This window comes from Canis lupus, chromosome 25 (assembly GCF_011100685.1).
Source record: "Canis lupus familiaris isolate Mischka breed German Shepherd chromosome 25, alternate assembly UU_Cfam_GSD_1.0, whole genome shotgun sequence".
In the NCBI taxonomy this organism is placed as follows: domain Eukaryota; kingdom Metazoa; phylum Chordata; class Mammalia; order Carnivora; family Canidae; genus Canis; species Canis lupus.
In genome coordinates this window covers 46,941,855-46,966,829 of record NC_049246.1, presented here as the reverse complement: position 1 = coordinate 46,966,829, position 24,975 = coordinate 46,941,855, and the positions used below count along the sequence as shown (strand labels likewise).

Sequence of the window (24,975 nt, the reverse complement as noted above, 5' to 3'; positions counted from 1 at the left end):
CACCCAGGACTCTGACGGCGGGTGAATTACACTTCAGTGAGATCGGTATTTTAAAAACTCAGTTCCTAGGTCGCCTGGGTGGCTCGGCGGTTGAGCGGTTGAGCATCTGCCTTTGGCTCAGGTCCTGACCCTGGAGTCCCGGGATCGAGTCCTGTGTCGGGCTCCCTGCAGGGAGCCTGCTTCTCCCTCTGCCTGTGTTCTCTGCCTCTCTGGGTGTCTCTCACGCAATGCATTCATGCATAAAATCTTTAAAAAAATAAAAAATTAAAACTCAGTTCCTCAATGTTTCTGTAAGGACTTCCTTTCCCAAGTTCTCTTGCAATGATTTATCAAGTTCCCGAGGACTCTCTGTGAATGACTCCATTTGGATTCTTGTATTTACCGATCACCTAACAAAGGTGCTGCCAACGAGGGGCACGGGTGTCCAAGCCAGACACCTGGGTCCCGATCTCAACTCTGCAACTGAGGACTTGGACAGCTGGACAGGGATCTAGCCAGTCCGCGCCTCAGTTTCCTTATCCGTATATGCCACACAAGGGTCACCATGGTGCCGGGGAACATGGTGTGGGGACATCACACAGATGATGATCATCGTCATCCGGGTTCTGTTGTCAGGATCTGCTCTAGGCACTGAGCCATAACTCACTCACCACCCGGTCATCACTTCCGTTTACCAACTGAGGACACTGGCACCTCGCCCAGGTCACAGGGCGGGCCAGCCTGCCATCGGGGTTCCCATCTAAGAGCTGAACTGGGAGGAAAGAAACCTCTCCTGAGACGGTGGTGCAGGAGCTGAGGGAAGGGGAGGCACCCAAAATGTAGGTGCCCAGACTCCACTCGCAGATGGGTCTTCACGCCCAGGGCACTGGGGAGGTGAAGAGGCATCAAGAGTTGCCTCTGTTACACGTGTATTTAGAAAGCTCCTCTAGCCACACTGGGAGAAGGACAGGGGATTGGGGGGCAGGGGGGGGGGAGGACACCAACAAAGTGTGCAAAGTGGTAGGAACCCTGGGAGGGGCAGGGGCTCGGCCCAATGCACCGGCGGGGGTGGCCATACCAGACGTGGGACCAGACTGCCATGCAGTTAAACCAACCCACCCTGAGGACCCGTGGACACAGGGAGGAAGGCAGAGGAGTCAGACCCACCTGGCTGTCTAACCGAGTATTGGGGTAGATGCACAGGGACCCCAGGATGCAAGGGGCACCTGTGAGCCCGAAGTGCCTCTAAGATGCCAAGCAGACAGGTGATGAACAGGTCTCAGCTCGGCTGCCGGAGACCTAGAAGCCTCCATTAAACCCCCACATGATCCTGCCTAGGTCAGAGGGGAAACAGGAGGAGAGAAGCCAGCCCAGGACAGAGCCAGGAGGGGTCACGGAAGGCCCCGCCCCAAGCCCCCATTTTACTGGGAACATTTCCGAGTATGATAAAATTTAACCAAGAGTACAAGGGAGCAGCTAAGCTACCGACATCCAACAAATGCAAGTATTTTCTGTACCTGGTTTTTTGTTAACGCAGTGAAGTCAGAGACATCATTTCCCCTCAGCCCGAAATATTTCAACACGTACCTTCTCAAAATAAGGACATGTGCCTACTGGGCCGTCCTGCCGTGGGAGTGGCTGGAGCACATGAGGGGACGCGCTGCAGGACGGCCACGGCAGGGCCCCATGTCGGGTGCTGCGTCGGCAGCCGGGGCACCACCAGGGCCTCGCAACACAGAGCTGCAGAGGAGACCGGGGAGCTTCTCGGCTGCAAGAGCGGCTTCTGTTGGTCTCCAAAGACGGGAGCTTTGGCGTCAGCTGATGTGGAGGGAAGGGAGGGCTCGACCTTGGGCAGAGCGAGCTCTTCACACCGGTTTCCCTGGTTGGCCGCAAATCTCTCTCCAGTACGAACAGCTCAGGAAACCCGTCTTTACGTGCATCCTCTCTCTGCACAGTCCAGGCCGTCCTCTCCAGGGAGCAGGTGCGTGGACTCCCAGGTAAGGCACTCCCCCGAAGCTTACCTAGAAGGCGGCTCAATGCACCAGGAGCCCACGGGTGTGGAGGGGAGATGGGACGCGGGGGGGCAGGGAGGGAGGACCTGTCTTCAGGACGGCTTCTGGCTCCCACCACACTGCCCCTGGGGACACGGGCCGTCCAGAGCCACTGCCAGTGCCTGAAGCCCGCCGGGGTGCCAGGTCCCGCAGTCGGAACCTCGGCTCCCCTCGCTGCCATCACCCCTGCAAACCAGCCTTCCACTGAGGAGACCCTCCCAGAGAGCGGCTCCCGGTCACAGCCAAGTGTGGAGACCAGTGTGGCAGACGCCAGAAGTCGCCAACGCCTCTGAGCAGGAAAGAGTCATCATCTGGGCCACAGGGAGACCGGGAGCAGGTCGCCCGTCTGCGTGCGGAAGGCGCGCCGATGCCAACCCACCCCGGCCACGAGCTTTACAAACCAGCCCGCCTCTGCTCTGAACCGTATTTAGGTTGAACCCACCATATGCCAGAGATTTTGAAACAGAGATTCAAAGATTGAGACTTTTGAAACAGATCCACGTCTGCTCTCGTACAGCTTGTTAAAATAAATACTCTAAAGGGGATCTCGAGTCCAGCGTGTCCCCAAAACAACATGAACCCAAGTCTCCCTGGGGGTCCGACACCCCATGTCCATACTTTTCTGAGAAACTCCGAATCTGACACTGGAGGAGAACCTTGTAAGGACCAGGGTTGGCAGGTGCAATGCCAGGCCCCGGGCAGCTCAAGGGCCTGAAGAGAATCAACGGGCCGTCTTCAAGTTAAACCACACGTCTGTGTGACACCAAAGGACAAACAGCACCTCCCTGAAAAGAAAAAAATCACGTCCCAAATTCCTACAATTCGTTTCTGACATTTTTCTCTGAAATACGTCCAGCAGACGATGGCACTGATGGATCGCAGCAGCAGCGGTTTCGGCCCACACCCCGGCCGGCGTCCCAGGTCCCCAGGTTGGAGATCCGGCGGCCAGACTGCCTTCACCTCGGCCTCGGGGAGGACGGTGCGGAGCTCCGCCGGCTCTCGGAGGACGGAGGACCCAGGTGGTGACGCACGCCAGGCACAGACTGCCGGAGCAACCTGTGCCCACCTGTCCTGTCCCCAAGACGCTACTTTCCTTGTTCCGATGCCAAGAATGTCACGACATCTGCGGTTTTTAGAGAACGATCTTTGTTCTTCTCCCAAGAAGACTGTACTTTTGTTGGTTTAAAACGGTCCAGTGGGGGATCCCTGGGTGGCTCAGCGGTTTGGCGCCTGCCTTTGGCCCAGGGTGTGATCCTGGAGTCCCGGGATCGAGTCCCACGTCGGGCTCCCAGCATGGAGCCTGCTTCTCCCTCTGCCTCTCTCCCTCTCTGTGTCTATCATAAATAAATCTTTAAAAAAAAAAAAAAAAACGGTCCCATGACTGCTAGTTACTGCAGTGGCCAGGACACCACGGGAGGGGACGTGGGCACAGGTCTCCTCCCTCCGAGGGTGACCCACGGCGCACGAGGACAGCTGGGACGGAGGGATTTGTGCGGGGTCACGGTGCATCACCCGTCCGTGCCCGCGACAGGACCCGTGGGCTCCCGCACCCCGCTGACCTCCCTCGTTTGTGCCAGGAGGCTGCTGGCGGACGCGACCGCCTCCACCCATGACACGGATACGACCGCTCGCATCCCGACGACTCGGGCCTCCCTCCCGTCACTCCCAGGATCTTAAGGAAGGGAATCCTTTCCATGAAAACAAACAAACCACTTTGGCTCCCGGAAGCTCTGACTCTCCCCGGACTGACGCTGTCACGCCAACTGTGGCCCCTTGGGGTGCTGGGGCCCAGGGACCCGCCAGGACACACGAGCGAAGGGACGCCGCAGGACGGTCGCACCACTCCGTCACCTCCCTGGGATCTGCCTCCCGCGGCGCACACATCTCGCTCCTCTGGATTCTCTTCCACAGGATGAAAAACGGTTATAATTACCGGAGAACTACATCTGTCTTCTACGGCGAGACTTCTCTGAAAACACCAACACAAGTTCATTCGAAAGCTCTGCTTGGAATCCAAGCACCGCCACAAAGATGAAGGCGGCCGCCGTGGCGAGCGTAACTGAGAGCAGCCTAGCAACTGTTTTAATCACCGCATTTAAACCGGGCTCTACTTCAGAGCACCGGCGATACTTCCATTTTAAATGCTTCATTTCTCCATCCTGGATCGCTTTGCCATCAGCAGTTCTTAGGCTCTGATTTTTGGTTCTTACATGCCCACTGGCCTACTAGTCGTGCCCAAGTGTGCGCGGGTCGGGCAGGACGGGCGCCCCCCCACACGCGCTGTGCACCTGTCCGCAGCAGCAGCACCTACGCCGTGGAGGCCCGCCCCGACCTGCGGAGCACTCCTGTCCTCTTCCCCAGACAGGGGTCGGGATGACACCGCAGACTCTCCGAATGGCTGCGTTTCTGTTCTGTGCATTTTCCAGACGCGGGTTCCTCGTTGGACGTCCTCTTTAGACGTGCCCCCATATTCCGGGGGGAAATGTGCGCCGTATCCAGAGAAAAGCCAGCTGTTATTTGAACGTTCAAGACCTAGTAAGTTCATGGACCTGGATATTTAACGGCAGGGTCGTCTATCAGCGTGAGCAAGACTAAGGAATCCAGCTTTTGCTCACGTGCTAACTCGTAACTCCTGTCTGTTGATGCTGCGTATTTTGGTTAAGGGCCCCAGAACAAGAGCCTGGTGGAACTGACCAGCAAGTGAGATAAATACTTATTTTCAGGAAGAAAAAAAAAAAAATCTCTGATGAATTTTGTTAATATTTTCGAGAAATACATCTTCTTGGCTGCGGGTATGAGAAAGGAAACCAGCGTCTGTGCTCAGCGAGTACCCGGCCATCTCCGGGAACAGCAGTTGGGGGAACGTGGTTCGCCCCCCACTTCCCGGGTCCTGGAGAACCATTCTGAATGAGTCAGGTTAGAGCTTATAGCCGGTTAACCTGCTTCCCAAACCCAAAGGGGAAAGTGGGGTACGAAAACCTGGGTGCAGGGAACCAGGGTGGCTCAGTCGGTTAAACATCTGCCTTGGGCTCAGGATGGAGCCCCGAGGGGGGCTCTGCGCTCCGGGGAGCCTGCTCCTCCCTCCGCCTCCGCCCCCCACCCTCACCTTCTCTATCACATATGCTCCCTTAAGGAAAATCTTAAGAAAAACCGGGGGCTGTTCTACACCTGGACGGGCGCGGAGCTGTCCGAGGGCTCCCGGCTCTCCCTTCAGTCTACGCCGAGTGGATGAATCTTACAGTGAACACGCTTTTGCTCACAGTCACGCCGCCCTCCCAGGCTTTCTGCTGCTTTGTAACAGGCAGGCATTCTCCTTCCCAGCCCTCGAAGCGAGGGACGGCTGTACTTGGGTCATGATGGGCATCCCCGGAAGGAAGTGGAAGAGGAAGGCGTCCCCACTTCACGGCTGGGCAAACTGAGGAAGTGAGCTGCTGCATGGTCACGGGTGGTGGAAAGAGAGCCCGGCTGCCGGCTGCCCCCGGCCTTCATCCACGGGCGCCCAGGAGCGACGCCTTCCCGGCCACTGGACTCAGCAGGAAGCAAGACCACGCTCCGCACCCACTGACCTTCACGGAACTCAGGGGCAAGTCCGTCAACAGAGACTCCACAGTTTCTCCGGGAGTCACGTCCCTGGCCACGGCTCAGCCTACGTGGTCAGCAGCCAAGGTACAGGAACACCCGTGCCTGGGACGTTCATTTCCTTCGCCTACCTTCTCAACACAACAGCTACGGAAATCCACCTGCGCTCTGTGGTTTGGCTTCCAGACCTTGGAGGCAGGTTTCACTGTCCACGCTGCCGCTTTTGAAACCCAAAAGGCTGAATGGTAAAATACAAAATATAGTAAAGTTGCTAAAACTTTACTATAGAGAGAACATGTTCTGACCCTTAGACTCACATGTGAACATCTTCCTAACGGTCCACCAAGCACCCCTCCAGCCGGTCTGTGCCGTGTAGACCTGAGGTTACCTTGGCCCGTGTGGCCACAGGTCGGCGGTCCAGTTATCACGTAGCGAGCAGGCTGGTGGACACGCAGTCCTAACCCGCTGGGGGGGCTGCCTGGCCACCCTGTTTCTCTCTGCTGCGAAGCGTAAATACCTCACCCAGCTTCTTGCCCAGGAGATGTGCATCCCGCGTCACTGAAATGGACCTGGGTTCTGTCTGGAGCCACTGTGGAGGGACATGGGGGCCTGGGACCAGGTCCCAGTGAAGTGAGTCGGTGACAGGCAGCACACAGGACACCCAGAGAGAAGAGCGGCCACCCTGAGCAACACTAAACAAAGCCGGGTGTGGAGGTCAGGTGTCACAGGACGAAAGGGTGTGTGTGTGTCAAGGCCACCAAGTGAGGACAGCATGAGGACAGCGACTGAGTGAGGCTCCTGGATTCGGGGAGAAAGGTCACTGATGACGATGGAGAAACAGGAGGGTGGAGGGGTGAGGGGTGGGAGGCAGGAACCACGGAGCCCCCTGGTTGCACGAGGTGTGACAGAACCAGACAAGGGTACCGGGATTGCAGAGAACAGCCAACGGGCAGGCTGCCCATGTGCCCGGCCTGAGCTCCTGGGTCTGGGACCCGATGCTGGTCGTCCGTCTGCCTGCCGGTGTCAGCACACTGGGTGGAGAGTAAGCAGCCTTCTCGCCCCCCACCTGCCCTGGAACGCTGCTCCTGCTGTCCTGCGTCGGCTGTCACATGGCGGGCCCACGGGCTCCTGCTGATGCACCTGCTGCAGGTGTGCACGGGTGCAGTGGGAGTCTACTCCCCAGAGCCCAAGGCTCCTCAGGCCCGTCTATGGCCTCTGCGGCTGCTGCTGACCACATTCCTCGCGGGGCTCTCGGGCCTTCTGGAGTCACCAAGCCTCTATCCATCCCTCGTAGCTTCCAGGGGCCCCGTGAACAAGGCCCCACAGACTGGAGGCATGACACGATGGAAACATTCTCGCCAGGTTCTGGGGACCGAGTCCTGATTTGTACCACTGGCCAAAACGGAGGTGCGGGCAGGGCCGCGCTTGCTCCAGAAGCTCTAGGGGAGAACCTGCCGCTTGCCTCGCCCGGTGTCTGGGGGCCACCAGCATGCCCCGGCTGCGGCTGCATCACCCCATCCTCCCACCTCCCCCTTCACGGCGTCCTATCTCCATGGGCGGCCACATCTCTGCCTCCATGACAGGGGTTCGTGCACTTGCACTCAGGGCCCAGCCAGATGATCCGGGACCATCCCTCACGCGGAGATCCTCGCCCACATCTGCAAGTCCTCAGGCTCTGTTCACGGGCTCCAGGGACGGGGTTGTGCTGTGAGGGGGGGACCACAGCTTGCTCAGCCCCCCACCATCTCAGGACGTGGCTCAGACACTCCTGAGCTTTGGAATCTGCTACTTCAACACAAATCATCCTCACAGTGATAACCCAGCAAAGCCATTCTTTTTCTATTTTTTTTAAACCATATCTATCGGCTTTTCTAAGTACTTTTAACAAAATTCTAAAATGATGGAGTCTTATTCTAAGTCCTGCCTTTCAATTTAAGCCTCAATTTTATTTCTAAATCTTGTGTTTCAGAGGGCTTTATATTTGGATTAATGAGTACATGAGGTTTAGAATTGGGTCTTTTTGGAACCTGGCCTAGTTTTGTTGATTTTCCCCAAAAAGGGGGTGGGGGTAAAAAGGGCCTATCTGGTCCTTTGTAATTTTTGCCTACTATACATATTTTTTTAAAAGATCTTATTTTAGAGAGAATGAGAGAGAGCCTGAGCAGGGGGAGGGGCAGAGAGCAGCAGACTCCCCACTGAGCAGAGAGCCCATGTGGGGCTCGATCCTGGGACTCCAGAATCACGACCTGAGCTGAAGGCAGATGCTTAACCAAATGAGCCTCCCAGAAGCCCCTCTAACATGCATATTTAATGGTATCAATTCTTTATCTCCCCATAAGACATCTACACTACAGAGACGGACTCCCGAGGCCTTCACGCAGGGACTTCTGGAGGCAAAGGCCACTGGAGCCAGTTTGCAGCCACAAGTTCACTGGTGGCCAGGGATGCAGGAGAGGTAGTCCGTGCACACACAGTGGGGAGGGGCAGACACCTACCCAGGAGTACGTCCCTGTGCACCTCCCCGTGCACCAGGTGGTCTGAGCAGGCTTGCGAATGTCACAGCTGACGACACCTGATCTGAAAGGTACGAATCTAAGATGCTCTAAGCAGGAAGCGGGCATTGCTGGTACCCAACAAGGTCCTCAAGAGTTATTTACAGAACAGATCTCAGGAAGGGGAGTCTCAAGCCCTCTGTCTCTGGGCTTGGTAAATCCATGCAAGGTGTATACAAGTTCTGAAAGGTACGCTGCCAAGTTGTGAAAACACAGGCTTTAGAGGAAATGAAATAACAGAGTAACTATTCTGAGGTCTTTTTAAAGCAGGCTACTTAAAAGGACATAAAGTCCCAGTTTTGTTTTGAAAGCCGACTCAGAAGGCATTCAATAAAATGTTTATTACTAGGCAGTGGGATCACGGTGGATTTTAATTGTCTCTTTTATAGTTCTCTTTTTTTTTTTTTTTTTTGAGCGTTTATTTCCTTATTTTAAAGCAAAAAGAGAGAACACGTGTGCATGAGCTGGGGAAGAGGCAACGGGAAAGAGAATACCAAGCAGACTCCCCGCTGACTGCGTCAGGTCAGGAGGCAGACTGGGGGCTCCATCTCACGACCGAGATCATGACCTGAGCTGAAATCAAGAGTCAGACACTAAGCCAATCAAGCCACTCAGGTGCCCCTAGTTTTATGTAGTTTTATAAACAGGTGTTACTCCAATGGAGAAACGAAACACCTCTTTAAATATACATAAATAGGGCAGCCCAGGTGGCTCAGCAGTTTAGCGCCGCCTCCAGCCCAGGGCATGATCCTGGGGTCCTGGGATCGAGTCCCATATCGGGCTCCCTGCATGGAGCCTGCTTCTCCCTCTGCCTGTGTCTCTGCCTCTCATGAATAAACAAAATCTTTAAAAAATAAATATACATAAATAAAATGCACATTTATGTATATTTTATATATTAACAGAAACAGATATGAAGCACAACTATGAAAAGCAAAATCCACGCAAAGGATGTGATGCTATCTTAGCGGCAGAGGGCAATGCCCTCCTGCCTCCCAGGGCTGCCTCCCTGCCTCTGTCCCTGACCAGTTAGGGAAGTCAGGGAACAGAAAGTGCTAGTAAGGACCTTGGGCTGGTGCTTCTGCATGGTCACCTGACCAGGTGAGCAGTGGCACATGGAGCTGTCCCTATTCATTTGCTTGGGGTTTCTCGATTGTCCCTCCTTACATGAGCCATCGTATTCTATAGCGATTAGGGTAACTGTATTATGCTGAAAGATTTCCTTTGCATATCACTTCATTTCAAGGGCTTCCTAATTGTTTCCATCCAGCACAGCCACGGGAGCTGAAGAACTACCTGTCTGTACTCCTCTAATCACCATCTGGGGACAGAGCCCAACCAGGAGAAAGAGCACAAAGCAAACGAAGGCATGGTACCCACCGCTGTCCCCCTAACGCCAACCCTGATGCACCATCGGGAACGGCATGAGGCGGCAGCGGGAGGGAAAGCAAAACACCCACCAAGAGATCCAATTCCTGATTCCCTGGGGATTTTCACTCACACTTGCTCTGAATGACCGGACTCGTGAGGGTATTTGCTGAGGTCTACGATCAGGGATAGATTTATGTGTCTATGATCAGGGATAGATTTAGGAAATCAGGGTTTTTCCAACAGTATTGCGGCAGCAGGCTTTCCTTGTTCTGGGGGGAAAAAAAATCCATCCTCCGGTTAAGCGATTCCTCTGCAGAAGTTGGCAATGGCCTCCGTCTGTGGGTCCCGAGCACCCAGTGTCTGGCAAGTGGCTAAATGCAGAAATTACTGAATGCAGCTGAAGCATCCAGAACCTGGAGCACCAGAGCTGGTCAGACCCCCTTCCTTTGGCACTAACGGACAACTCTGTGAAAGCTGCCCCTCACTTGGATGAAATCCCCCGAGCACCTCACTTCTCTTGTTGCTCAAACTGTTCTGCCAACGTTCACACCATTCCAGGGGCTGCAAGCTGGAGGGCTCTCCGAATCACAGGTTACTTCCTTGTAGATCCTAAACGCCCAGTCTGTAAGTAATCTGATAAAAGAAACCATCTGTATCGAGTGCGTGATTTGACAGGCTTCTCATCCGAGGTACCAGAAGTGCAGTAAGTCCCACCGTCCACATGAAGAAACTGGAAACATCATGATCTGAGGCTCAGTCGGTACAGCGTGTGACTCTTGATCTTGGGCTTGTAAGTTTGTGCCCCGCGTTGGGTGTAGACATTACTTAAAAATAAAACCTCTAAAGGAAAAAAGTTGTGATCTGAGATGCTACAGTTTCTACTGCAATTTATGTAGTGGGGGAAAATAAAATGTGAATGGATGGATGGATGGATGGATGGATGAATGGAAAAGAGCAGAGAAGAGCCCTCAACCTTGGGGAAGGGGGGGGAGGGATGCAAAACTCAAAAAATGAGACTTTTCTCTCTAGGTGCCCCAAGCCCACTGCTGGGCGCCCGGGGGAGCGGCAGGTGCGAGCCCTCTGAAGGGTCCTCCCCTCCTCAGTGATCACAGCCACTCCACGCCTCAGCACTTCCAGGAACACGGCTCGCCTCCATAAGAATATCTGCGTTTCCCTAAACTGAGGGGACTCCCGTCCCTCTGCCCGATCCCATCACTGACCTTCCTCATCAATACCAGGCTGCCCGCAGAAGCCACGGCGTCCCAGCAGGGGAGGCGACAGCCAGGCAGAGAGGCTGATGGCAAAGCCTCCGCCCCAGCATCGGGCCGGGGACGCACCACCCTAAAGAGGGACACCTGGGCTGTCACCAGACCCACAAAACCCTTGGTGAGTTCTATGAAAAGAGTACAGGGAACTAAATATTAAGTCTGTTTATTATTTGCTAGTAAAAACAAACAAACGGCATCTCCTTTGTCAATTTTTCTTTGAATCTTCCCTAAAGTTACATACCAGGCAAAAAGCAAAAATAAGGGATCTGGGTCCCTCTAACCATAGAATATATCATTCCGACTTTATTTTGTCCTCCTCCCCAACCCAATGAATGAAACTTTACTTCTGCGTCCCCGTACTGCTGATCCAGGAACTTCACACGCTTTATGGAGTGTATCTTATTACGGGTCTAAATGATCTCTTAAACCACTGTGTTAGTTTTATTAGGTCTGTATTCTCCGCAGCGACAGCAGAAGGGAAAAATATGCCGCGCGAGTCCTCCTTACGGGCGCTTCTGATGCCCCCTAGTGGCTTCTCCCTAAACTGCCAAATCAAGTGCTTGAGACCAAACCAAAGGTTTCCTTAGCGCGAGTTCGCACCGGGTGGACCCCCTTAGAGATGCGACCTCCCGTGACCCACACACTGCACCACGTGCAGACGAGCGCCCGTCGGGAATAACCCATACGCTGACCACAGTGTCCCGTTGGACCCCGAACTCTCGGGGATGACGTGCCTTCGTTTTATTAAACATGATCATAACGGAAAGGAGCATTTCCACTTACTGCCGGGCCTCAGACTCAGTCCGAGGCTCTGGAGCCTCCAGGACAAGGGCAAGCCCGTGCCGCCGAGGGGGACAGACCCCAGCTGCAGCTTCCGCTCTGTGACCGAGCATGCTGTCCGGCCGGGCCCTGCGCGCTCCCCTGCGGGGCTGGGGGCCGCCGAGCCGTGACGCCCGACGCGTCCGTGGTTCAGGCAGGAGTGAATTTAAGAGCAAGAGAGACGCGGGTATTTCATCCAGTACCAGGATCGCGGTGCAGGAGCGTGTCCTTGCGCCCACGTGACGGCACCAGCGTGCAGCGCTCTGAGGTTTACACACCAAGGAAAATATGAGGGAACTTCCGGAAATTGCAAAAATCAGACACAAAAATTATCCATGAACCGTGGCTGCCCCTGCAGTAGAGCTGAGGGAGGATGGGTCACAGCGGCCCTGCAGGTGCCTCAATGGGGCGCCACCCCACAGCTGGAAGGGAGGCTCACGGTCCCAGCCACGCTGCGAGGCCCCGTCCACTCGGCGAGGTCCCCCTACCTGGTGAGGTTCCCTCCACCTGGTGAGGCCCCATCTAACCGGCGAGGTTCCTCCACCCGGTGAGGCCCTGTCTACACGGCGAGGTCCTTCCGCCCGGCGAGGCCCCGTCCATCAGCATTGCTCATGGCACCAGGCCTGGATGATGCAACAGCTAGTCAATCCTCCAAATTCTTTTCAGGTTCTCTTTTCTTCTAGGACAGGCCTGCCATTTATTCATGTGCCCAAGGCACAGCCAGCCCCCCGGGGACAGCATAAGGCTGTGGCTGAAAGTGGTGGTGCCTGAACGCACCCTAAAAAATCAGGCCTCCACCACACCACGGCATTACTGACACCGGAGCTCCACCTCCTGGGGCAGACACCCTGTGCCAGCGACACTCAGGATATGCCAGCCGGAAAAAGAATGCATGCTTATTATGCTTTAATTCTCTGATTTTCACAGGGACTTGCAAGGCTTCCTGGATTTTGACATTTCAAATAGAAAACAATGAAATATGATTTTTATGCTCCCCAAAGGGAGAGGTGCTTTGAGCACCCAGCAAAGTCTGGTCCAGATGAGGGCCCGGGCCCCCACTGCAGAGGGATGAGCCCCAGCAGCAGGACAGTGGCACCCCGGCTGCACCATGGCCCCTCTGGAACTGCTTCTGTGTGGAAACGAGGGTGGGTGTCCAAGGCCCCTTGAGCCCTCCAGAGCACTGACAGGACATGAAGCTCAGGCGAGGCCCAAAGGCCAAAAGCCCACCCACAGCAGGTGTCTGTCTCTCTCTAAGGCGACACAAGGCAGTGAGCGTACTGGTAACACCCCTGGCCAGAAGGGACAGACACAGTGTGAGGATCCCCCCCTTCACCGTCATGGCTACACATGGCCCAGCCACGTCTCCGGGCCATCTGCCCTCTGGGGAGCTGGGGTGCTCCAGCCGCAGAGAACCCACCATAAACACCAAGGCCACGTCTACACCAGCAGCAGGGCACACCTGCTCCCACGTGTCTTCCCAACACATCAGACTTCTGCTCGCCCAAGGGACTGACTGCCATCTCCTAACAAAACTCCCAAGTGCGGAAGGTGAGCTTATCTTCACATGAAGCAACAAACCTACTGAAAATACCCCATGTGGCCAGGGTACAGAAAAAGGACACCTGCTGGAGGGGGGTGACTCCACGGAAGGCTCACGGGGCAGCGAGGACCACAAGCCACAAGGCCACGCGGCCCACTGAGCCTGCAGTCTCCCCTCCACGGCGGTCTCCTAAAGAAAGGACTAAGGGGGGCAGCCCCGGTGGCCCAGCAGTTTAGCTCCACCTGCAGCCCAGGGTGTGATCCTGGAGACCCTGGATCGAGTCCCACGTCGGGCTCTCTGCATAGTGCCTGCTTCTCTCTCTGCCTGTGTCTGCTCCTCTCTCTCTCTCTCTCTTCTCTCTGTCTCTATGAATAAATAAAGTCTTTAAAAAAAGAAAAAAAAAGGAAAGGACTAAGGACGGAGACAAAGATTTAGGTAAAGAGTCATCCACTCAGGCACTGATCCTAAAACAAACACATAATGGGGGTGGAGGGAGTCCCTAAATGTCTAATAGTGGATTGGGCCAAAAGAGAGTAGTTCTAGTCACTCAATGGAATGCAGTGAGAAAATATATTGCAGAAAAAGTACTGACGTGAAAAAGTAGGTTGTACTATGTCACAAGGCCCTATGATCCACTTTTTCCAAACACATGGGCACACACAGCCATACCCCCCCCCACCCCAACCTCAACGGTGACAGCCACTGGGTTGTGGGATTATGGGTGGTTTTTACCTCCATATTTCACGTCCTTTAAAAATCATTTCTTTAGGGTCAGCTGGGTGGTTCAGTCGGTTAAGTGTCCGACTTTTGGTTTCAGCTCAAGGTCGTGAGATGGAGCCTCGCACCAGGCTCTGCGCTCAGGGTAGGGTCTGTCTGGGATGCTCTCTCTCCCTTTGTCCTCCCACCCCCACATTCTGTCTCAAATAAATAAGTAAAACTTCTTTAAAAAATCATTTCTTAAGCCAATCTCACAAAATCCAACTTAGCCGTCAAAGTTTCTAGAGTCTATTCTCCTTCAGACAAACAAGTGTACGGTCCACCCTTCACAGCTGCCTTCTCCCTAAATCAGGGAAGATCCATCCAGCTGTTGGGATGTCACCTTCTCTTCACAAAACTTCCAGTGACTCTGCACTCCCAAGCTGACCCCGGCTCCCAGAGCCTGGCTTTGCAGGGGGACGCCCAGCATCTGCACCAACCTGATTCCCCGCTGCGGAGTATCGTGCAAAAACATCGGCATCCATGGGGTAAAGCTATGCGTTCTGGTGCCAAAGACCTTCACAACTTCCTCCTTGGAGGATGACTCTTCCTTCTCTCTTGTGAACGGAACACATGGGTGCTGCTAACCCCCAGGCATGAGCGGACAGTCCCTTGGTGAACGGAGGCCACTAAGAATCTGGTTATGTCCTTACTCTCTATGGGAAGAATGTTCTAAATAGGAGACTTCAAAATACATTGGAAACATCAGCCATGAAGTGTATTGATTTCTGACCATCCTATTTAAGCAACATTTTGATCAGAGGCTGGGGACAAGGAGGTCAAAACGTACATCATTGTTGAATCATTTTAAAAACATCAGGAAGACGGATGCCCACGTGGCTCAGTGGTGGAGCACCTGCCTTCAGCCCAGGGTGTGACCCTGGGGTCCTGGGATCGAGTCCTGCAGGGAGCCTGCTTCTCCCTCTGCCTGTCTCTGCCTCTCTCTCTGTGTCTATCATGAATAAACAAAATCTTTAAAAAAAACAAAAACAAAAACAAACCATCAGGAAGAGAATGGAGCGGCATTATGAACAGATTACGAACAAAAATAAAAGCCATTTGTACGCATTAATGATACGTCAAGCTAATTCAAGCTGCCTCAAGTCATTAACGGGATCCTGGGGCAAACCCCAGCTACGACGCCACAGCGTAGAGAAGGAGCAACGCAACCGTCTTCTGTGTCTTTGATAAAGTTAATTCTAGGAGCAAAAGACAGGAGTCTTGACGAGAAAATCAGAACAGAGCACACTTACTCAGAGTGTGCGAACGGCAGTGTCACGCTGGCAGTGCCAGAGTTAAAGCGGCGTCTACGGGCACACGTGAGCGCTGGTGCCCCAGCACGGCGGCCAGGAGGGAAGCGCAGTGGGAAGACCTTCCCGACCCAGCGTGCGCAACTGCCAAAGAGGATGACAGCCTCCACTGACACAACAGTCTACAAAACTAGATGAAGTACGAGAGACTATTTCTCATCTCTTGTTGTTTGCGCCAGTATCAACCTTGGTATCAAGATTTTAAGATGACTTCTCTGGAGGTTATTTTGGAAAGAGTCAAAAAATGGAACGATCCTCTCTCCACCCGAAACTAGTGTAAGAATTACCAAGTTCCACACCTGATTCCGTGTTGTTAAGGCCGGGAGCTCAGAGCGTGAAGTATGAATCACACCCATGATGGAGATACTCCTCCCTACCCAAACCCTTCCACGCTGGATAGGTGATTTTTAAGCAAATCAACAGATACACAGAGGAGTTAATCCCTCTGTAAACGTCCAGCCTCTGAATAGTTCAGTGGATGAGAGAGAAACTCTCAAACGTGGAAATTTCTAGGCAAAGATTCCAAACAAGAAACCAGCTAATTTCACACTTGCATCCAAGTTCATAACAGTATCTTAAAAATCCTTGGATTATTCCAGGGTCATCACCTTCAACAAATTCTCAAACGAGTCCTGACAATGTTCTCTTATATCCTGCTCATTAGTCCCACCTCAACACAGTCCCCATTTGTCAAATGTGCTTGGAAAATACTTGGCTGCAAATCAGCTGCCAAATGTCTGGCTTGTCTTTACAAGAAGCTCTAGAATCTTATTTTTCCCCCCAGAAAATAATAATTCAAAAGTTTTTCTTGTTTTTCTTTTGGTTTGGGTTTTGTTGTTTAGCCTCTGAAAATACGGCTTACTACAGCCAATGTTGATATTTTAGCTGCAGTGTTATTTCGTTTTGTGATTTAACCCCTGGTATAGAAGAGTTTATTGGGTTAAGAAACAAACTGAATTTAAAAAGGCACAAAGGATACTGACAATGTCATGTTTTATTAAGAAAAAAAAAATCCCTGTGAAACATGCATGCACTTCCCCATCCAAACCTAAACCAGGCTACAGCACCAACGGGAAGACCCAGCCAATCCCAGGCCTTCTTGCTCACTGTACACATACCCTCCCCACCCACAGGCTCTACCCAAAGTCTACTTCATGTCAACACCAAAGACAGGTATCTTTTTTTTCTTTTTTTTTTTTTTTGACAGGTATCTTTTCTTTCTTTCCTTCCTTCCTGTTTATTTTTATTTATTTTCTAGATTTTATTTATTTATTCATGAGAGACACAAGAGAGAGAGAGGCAGAGACACAGGCAGAGGGAGAAGCAGGCTCCCCACAAGGAGCTCAATGCGGGACTCGATCTCAGACCCCGGGATCATGCCCTGAACCAAAGGCAGATGCTCAACCACTGAGCCATCCAGGCATCCTGTTATCTTTTCAATTTAATGAGCGGCTACAAACAACGGGCCAGATGTGGTTCTTCTGGAGGCAACTTGCAGATTCTAATTTCCATGGGTTTGGACCACGTTGGAAGCTGCCAGGCAGTGACAGCCAATGACACTCGTGGTTAATGAGGACAGCAGAGCGGCCACCCAACAGGTCAAGCCCATATTACATACGACTCAGCTGATCACCTTCAGAGGAGCCTGATGAGCGTTTTCCTTCTCTTCCTTTCTCCTATTTCGGCCGCACGCAGGCAACTTTCTCATGTCATCCTTGTTCTTAGAAAGTTTTAAAATATGAAACCCCTCGAATTTAAGCATAAAGTTTATGTTTTGCCCCATCGTAACATGAACTAACTACCCATCTGTCCCATGAAATCTTGAACGTATGACATTTCAATGCAGCGAGGAGAGGGCCGTGAGTGTGCACTAGGGGCGGGGGGGGGGTGGGGGTGGACATGGGGACAGTGACGGACACAGATGCGCAGGGAAAAGGAAAACCGCAGGCGAAAAGGGACACGTGGGCCCAAACTGACTGTACCGAGGAGGGCCTGTTAGACCTACTATCTCACATCAGAAGCCCTTAAACTAGGACATAAATAACTACCAGTCATTGTTACAACTGATAAAAAGATACAAATTAACAGACACTAAGTGACTCCTTGGACATGAAATATATAAAGACCCAACGGACACACACATATGGCCTGCTTTTAAACATGGAAAGTCTTATTTTTGAAAGGACTCCTTTGGAAAAAAAGTCCACAAAGATAAAAATAAATGGACTCCAATCTACTCTGTAATATAATAAAGAGGAAAAAAAAGGAGCAACAAAACAAATAACGAAATAGGGCACCCCAACAATGAAAATTAAGCTGGTTCCAAGCAAGCATGGAACAGGGCTAATTGACATATCCTTTAACAGCACAAAAGACTGTGGTGTCAGCAAAACAAAATGGCACAGGATGATGCAGCACTCGGGAGCAAAATCCCTAAAGATTGCTCCCACTTAATGATGCTCTAACACATGCAATTAGGTTGTACAAACCGGGCTCATTAATACAGCTACTCTTGTGCCGGACACTCCTGTAATTAGGACCGAGCAGCTGCAGATATTTAACGTGAAATAGGACTCTCCGTACATCAGGATATCAGTCTTTGGAAGCAAAGGCAGAAAGCAAACGGAGGCTTCCTGACTTACAGAAAACCCGTGGGCCAGGCACGCAGCCTCTCCTGGCTCAACCCTAACAGCACAGGGCACAGGGAATGCAAGGCCAGGTGAGCCATCCGCAGGCAGGGGGCGGGGGGGGGGGCAGCTTCTACGATAGTGCTTTCCGGAATGTGAACTGCAACACGAACGTAAAGAGCCAGTGTGATGGTGCTGGGAGACTGATGTGGATCCTTCTAGAATGGGATGGTGCCATCAGATGGATGCCTGGCCACAGGACACTGCGTCGAACTGTGTGATGACAGGAAGCCCGAGCATGCGTTCCGGCTGTGGCAGCACCAGCAGTCAGCACACAGAACCCCTCTAATGCTCCTGCCCAGCCTCTCCACCCATACGCACCTCTCTACCCACAAGCACCTCAGAACCCTTCTAATGCTCCTGCCCAGCCTCTCCACCTATATGCACTGCTCCACCCACAAGCACCTCAGAACCCCTCTAATGTTCCTGTCCAGCTTCTCCACAATATGCACCTCTCTACGTACATGCACCTCAGAACCCCTCTAATGCTCCTATCCAGCCTCTCCACCCATATGCACCTCAGAACCCCTCTAATGATCCTGCCCAGCCTCTCCACCCATATGCACCTCAGAAACCCTCTAACGATCCTGCCCAGCCTCTCCACCCATACATATGTACCTCTCCACCCACATACACCCCAGAACCCCCCCTCTAATGTTCCTGTCCAGCCTCTCCACCCATATGCACCTCAGAACCCCTCTAATGATCCTGCCCAGCCTCTCCACCCATATGCACCTCAGAAACCCTCTAACGATCCTGCCCAGCCTCTCCACCCATACATACGCACCTCTCCACCCACATGCACCCCAAGAACCCCCCCTCTAATGCTCCTGTCCAGCCTCTCCACCCATATGCACCTCAGAACCCCTCTAATACTCCTGCCCAGCCTCTCCACCCATACACACCTCAGATCAAATGGTCTCTTTTTCATATAAATAATGTGGAGCATCGGGCAGCCCCAGTGGCGCAGCGGTTTAGTGCTGCCTGCAGCCCAGGGCGTGATCCTGGAGACCCGGGATCGAGTCCCACATCAGGCTCTCTCTCTGTATGATGCCTGCTTCTCCCTCTGCCTGTGTCTCTGCCTCTCTTTGTCTCTATGAATAAATAAATAAATAATCTTTAAAAAAAATAATGTAGAGCATCTACCCTAGAATGAGCTGTCCTCCACGTGAGATCACTGAACTATCCAGTTATTCTTGATGACACAGTGGCACGTCCCAGCAGTCTTGGAGAAAGTCAGATAGAAAGACGGTAATTTGTGATTTGTCTAGAACTTGGCTTATATGCATCTTGACCAGGTCTGAACAATTATTTTCAGAGCAAAATGCTGCATTCAGGTTTTCCTACTGTCCTATCAACACAAGCTTAGGAAGGTAAGAAGTTAAAGCTCTAGAGGGGAGTATGCGTTCATGTGTAACAGGATGCTTTCGGTTGGGATTTAACAAGTGGTAACAATTTTAGAATATACGTGTGAGAATACTAAATTCTGTATACAAGACAGCTGGTGGCCTAACAGGAACAACCCAAATATAAAACCACACTGTGTTGTAATACAGACAAATCTCGATCAGCTCATTATAGGAGACGGAGGGGGGGGCAGGGGCATAAAGTAGCTTCGATAAGAGAAAATTAAATATTTTGTACCACTGTCAGGTTCCACACATTCTTTATGAAAGGGAAACCACTTTTCTTTATATATCAGGGATCTTTCAAATCTCAAACACCAGTCAGATACCAGAATTTGAATATCATAAAATATACACCCCCCTTGGAAACTTAGGGCATCTATTGGCTCTATCCCGTAAAACGTCAACACGAACAACTGATTCCATGTCACGCTTAGTTTGAAAACGTGAACTCCGCTATGATACAAATCATGACGCTCATCATACATCCATTACCCGATCGCGGTCATCAAAGCAAAACAAGCTAGAAACAAGGACGTTCGGCGTAGGTTGAGAAATTTCAAAGTGTTTGAAAAAGAGAGTGAAATTCCTCATTTCCAAACTCCGGTTTCAGGGAACTAAAATTCCCAACGCTCCGTCGTGAACACTGGGGAGGCGGCGTGCACGTCGACGGTCCGAGGGGTCCCCTTACACACACGGCTGTTCACTACCGCTCAGCACTGCTTGGGCTTCTAGGGGGTGAATTTATTTTTGTCACTGAGTTCTAATAATTCTAGGTTCGTCCCTGAATATCTAGGTCGAAAGAAATCCCATCACCTACGCTACCCTCCTTTACCTACCCAGAGGCTCCGCTGGAACGGCCCGGACGACACGCCCGGCAAGGGCTTCTCCCACGCGGCTGGTTTCTTTAGGGAGCGAGAGAAGCTCTTCTTGAATAAAAAAATCCTAACACCCGAGAAGCAATTCTCTCTGCAGAGAACCAACTTTATGTTTCTGTCCTCCTTTATCTTCATGAATCCAGGCCCTGTGAGAACAAGTGACCAGCGGCTTTCAAAAAACTTCCTGCCAAACTTCAAAATCACCACGGTAAGAGCCTGAAGTCATTAATCATCCAGACACGGGTGGCGGCGACCGGAACTGCCCACCGCTGGACAGACTCGGGGCGGGCGGGTGGGCTGTGCGCAGCCCGGGGCCGCCTCCCCCACTGGGCCGGCCCCTGGGGCCCGAGCCCCCCGCAGGGCTGTCCTGGGAACCACACAGAGACCCCGCGGCCCAGAGCAGGGAACCAGGGGTGCGTGACTGCTCAGAGGTGAATCTTTCATCGCAGGAGCCCCCAGAGAGCTGTTCCATGAGCCACACAAACGCAGCTAGAGGAGCAGGACTAAGGACGGTCCCGACTGCTGCGAGCAGGTGACAGCCACCTGGTCCGTCGCACGCGTCCCCCACCCTCGGGGAAGGTGCAAGCTTAGGTTTGTGGGTGCTGGACTTCCACCTCGCCGAGGCAGGGGCCCTCCCCGTACCTGCCCTCTTCTCATCCCTGAGCCAGAGCCAGAGGTATGGCGAGTGCAAGGCCCTCGGGGGACGGAACCAACGGCCCTCCCTGCCTCCTGATGCCCCTGGTGCCGACAGAGAGCCTCCCTCCTGGATTATTTTCCGAGAGGCACCTGAGAACGACGCTCCGGAGACAAAAATAAACAGACGTTCTGCTTCTTCATTAATTTTACAATTTGTCACGATGCCTGGTGTGGCTCAGCAGTTGAGCATCTGCCTTCAGCTCAGGCTGTGACCCCAGAGTCCCGGGATCGAGTTCCACGTCGGGCTCCCTGCGTGGAGCCTGCTTCTCCCTCTGCCTGTGTCTCTGTCTCTGTCTCTCTCTCTCTCTCTGTGTCTCTCATGAATAAGTAAACTCTTAAAAAATTTTTTTTTTTTTTTACAATTTGTCTTCAGTTTCAGGATACTAACAACTCAGAGTTAAAGAAGCAGACTACAGTCCTTGGCATCTTAAAAACTAAACCCAGACAGCCGGCTGACTCGAAAGCCTGGCTGGCAGGGGCAGGTGGAGGTGGGGGTCTGGCTTTTCTTCTTTCGGTGGTTAAGGTAAATGCTATGCAGAAACCACACGTACTTTCTTTTTCCTTCTAAAAGGACAGAAAAAGCACATAAACAAAAGCAAGCCTTGAGGCCAAAGGAAGCCAGAAAGAGAAATCTGAATGACCAGAGTCTGTGAGCGGGTGGTGGGCCTGCTGCCCGCGCCCTCCGCCAGCCTCCCCCAGGGAAGGACCCACATCACCGATGTTTTAAGGACACAACAGGTAAGGCTCTGGGCTCCTGTTCCCAAGACAGGCGCCCCATCCAGCCCCAATGCCTTTGTCAAGCTTCGTAATTTTTCTGAGCCTTGATTTACCTCCAAATCTCACAAGGTTTTGGTTTTTTTTCCTTATGGAGCAAAATGGATTGTTCTTGTTCATGACTGCTAAGTCCTGAGCACAGTCCCCAGTCGGTCAGCAAATACTCTTATCACTAACAAAGAGTCCACGGCTTAATAAAAAGACAGACCTTGTAATTACCTGGCAAAACACGTAGAGTAAACCCTCATTTTATTTTTAAAACTTATCCTCATATAGACGGAAATATTTTAAGGACAAAAATCATAAAAGACACAGAAAATGTTGTGTCATGGGTTTCAGTCCCTGTTCTGACTCCAGACGAGGGCAGGGAAGCCCAGTAACCTGTTGGGCAACCCCTCGCATAACTCACTCTCGAGATCATCATGTACAGGCTCATTTATTTACGGAAAGTTCACGTTTGCAATAAACGCACAAGTTACACAATCACTGTGGAGCATAAGGTCATCCATACAACTAAATTCTGCAAATATCCATCAGAGACCAGCAAACCTTCCGCAAAGGGCCAGAGAGGAGCCATTTCAGGCCTGGCGGGGCCGTGACATTTCCACGTGAACCACGGAACTCTGCTGTGGTGACAAGGCCAGCCCAGCCTTGCGCCTGGGAAAACACAGACACGGGGGGTTGGCCAGATGGGGCCCGTGCACCCAAGCTTGGGGATCTTCACCTGTAATGGCCCCACAGGGTCTGGGCTGCTCGGGGGGTGGGGAAGGGGGGCAGACAGTGCACCTGCCCCGTTGGGCGCCCCCAGGAACCCCACGCAGCTCTGCGCATGCTCTCCGGTGAGGCTAGGCTGACCAAGGGCTCGGGGGTCCACTCTGCAGCCACCAACGTCAGCCAGAGGGGAGGCAGCCTAGGAGCTACTCCCTGCGACTCCAGGCGGAAATCGGGAGCCTTTGCAGGGAGCATTGGTCTTCTAGGCCTTCTAGGCTAGCAGGGTCTCTCTGCCCCAGACCTTCCTGGCCCCTCTGGCCCACAGAGCCCCTCCCTTCCCCCCGACCACCTCCCCTACTTCTTCATCCACCCTCTCCCCCTCCCTCTTCCTAGCCCGGCACTTGGCATCATGATCACGTACGTGAATGTCTCCCCGTTAGGGAACCCTCCTCCTCCAGGGGGGCTTCCTGCCTGCTGTACGGCTGTTCCGGGGGTGGATGATCACTAATGAATTCAGCAACAAAGAAACAATTCCTAAATTCTGCTGCTGGCTCTCAGCCCTGAGTCTTAATGTGGGATTGGTTTTGTTTTGTTTTGTTTTGGGTTTTTTCTTTTTTGGCCTAAATTTTTGACGCTCTTTCCTCTTTCGGATTATTCTCTCCAAAGCCTAAAACATGAAATAGGCTGTTTATATAGTCGGGTTTAAATGAAGAATGAGGAGCTACAGTGAAGAAGAGATGGCAAATGCGTTAAGTGTGACACACCACGTGCAGAGATAAGCTTGGGAAATGCTTCCCTCTGTGCACAAAAATCCTGTGCACACACAGGATTCACCATAGGACTGTTGGGTCTTCTGAGCACACCCACGGCTGAGGGGCACCTCTGGAGGCAGGGGGCGCCCAGATTCGCACCACGGCCCACACATCAGGCCACAGGTTCCGTCGCTGCACAGACGGGGACCTGCTCTAAGGGAAGGGGATGGTGACCCGCAGCGGGGAATATTTACCGTCCTGAAAGACCCGCTCCACGTTCAGCCCGTACGTGGCACACGTCTCGTAGTAGGTGCACCTCTTGAGGTCGCTGGAGAGCTTCCGCGCCCTGGCGTCGTCGATGACCCGCGGGTTGGTGGAACTTATGGCATCTGCAAGAGACGAGCAGAACGTAGTGACACGATGACCATAAGCAGCTGAGGACTTCCCACCACTTAATGTCTCCAAGTAGCTCAAAACCTGCACCCTGCTCCTCGTGCTGTGATGTGTTTAAGAACCTGGAGTTTTTAAAGCTTAGTTTAGGGACACCTGGGTGGCTCGTGGTTGAGCATCTGCCTTTGGCTCAGGGTGTGACCCTGGGGTCCTGGGATCGAGTCCTGACATCAAGCTCCCCGCAGGGAACCTGCTTCTCCCTCTGCCTGTGTCTCTGCCTCTCTCTCTGTGTCTCTCATGAATAAATAAATAAAATCTTTGAAAAAAATCCACAAAAACCTATTTTACCCTCAAAGTGATGATCTCAAACATTCAAAATACTCATCATTTGTAAAACTTGGTTTCAGAGGATCCCGCTTCTGAAATGGAGGTAAAGTGATGACCAGAAAGGAATTAAATGTGGCTCTAGAGGAGGATACTTTAAAAAGGAAAAAAAAAAAAAAAAAAATCACATCCCAGGCTCACTCTTTGCAGGTGACTTCTGGAGCACAAGGCACCCAGCTCACTGGGTTCTAGCTGCACGATTCCCCAGGTGCAGCCTTTCACCTGTTCAGTCAGTACCTGCCCACAGAGCCGCCCCGATGCACCTGGTCCTGTTCCGGGCACAGGGCTACCCCAGGGAACACAACAGACAAGGCTCTGTGCTCCTGTGTGGGGAGGGGGGCAATCAGGCGGGCCGGGGAGGGAGACCTAGAACAACCTCGACTGTGAATGGAGTGTGGCTGCGAGGGCGACGTCAGGCAGGGCAGGAGGCCCTACGGTCAGTGGTCAGTGCAGAGCATGCTCGGTGAGGCTTTCAGGGCCGCCCCACCCGCGGGGAGGAGGGGGCGCCTGACCAGCCACTCCCTGGGAGCAGAACGCCTGGGGCAGGGGGCGGCCAAGCACCCGGTATGTTTACGGGAGACTGAGGCAGGAGTGGGAAGTGAGGGGGGCAGTGGAGGGCCGTAAGCAACAGGGCCGCTCCTGGGCACACCCACTTCCCACGGGGTCCAGGCACGGATGCGGCCGTGTGCGCAGCAGAAAAGACGTGGGCACCTGCCCCCTTGCCCTAAAGATGACAAACCAGGCTTCTTTATCAGCTCGGCGTCCGAGAGGCCTCCAGCCATCCCGCCACGCGTTCTCGCGCCTGGTGGAGACAGCAGGTGCTTCTCAGGGACCTTCCAACGGGAGGCTTTCTCGGGGGCTTGAGGTTCCGACGCCACGGAAACACCCAACTGCTTTTGAAAACAAACCCACCGGCACGGTTTTCCCCGCTAGTCAGAGGAAGAGCAGCACAATAGATGTCTTATGAGACCTTTTAAATTTGGGGTATTTTTGGGCTCAGGAAGTGCATGCGACATTTAATTTTATAAGTATAAAAAAAGTGGCATCTTGAGGGAATAATTTATTCATTTTC

At 52.7% G+C, this 24,975-nt stretch overlaps 1 protein-coding gene across 16 annotated transcripts in view; it reads right to left on the bottom strand.

Moving 5' to 3' along the window:
* Window positions 1–24,975, bottom strand: part of AGAP1 (ArfGAP with GTPase domain, ankyrin repeat and PH domain 1) — a 532,124-nt gene that overhangs the window by 296,838 nt on the left and 210,311 nt on the right. For 15 of the 16 annotated variants that reach the window (XM_038574273.1, XM_038574276.1, XM_038574283.1 and 12 more), the window contains one exon: window positions 23,384–23,518. In XM_038574273.1, coding sequence (XP_038430201.1) covers window positions 23,384–23,518 — 135 coding nt within the window. Of the gene's footprint in view, window positions 1–23,383; window positions 23,519–24,642; window positions 24,790–24,975 lie in introns of those variants that run through there. The other variant, XM_038574284.1, reaches the window with a different exon arrangement.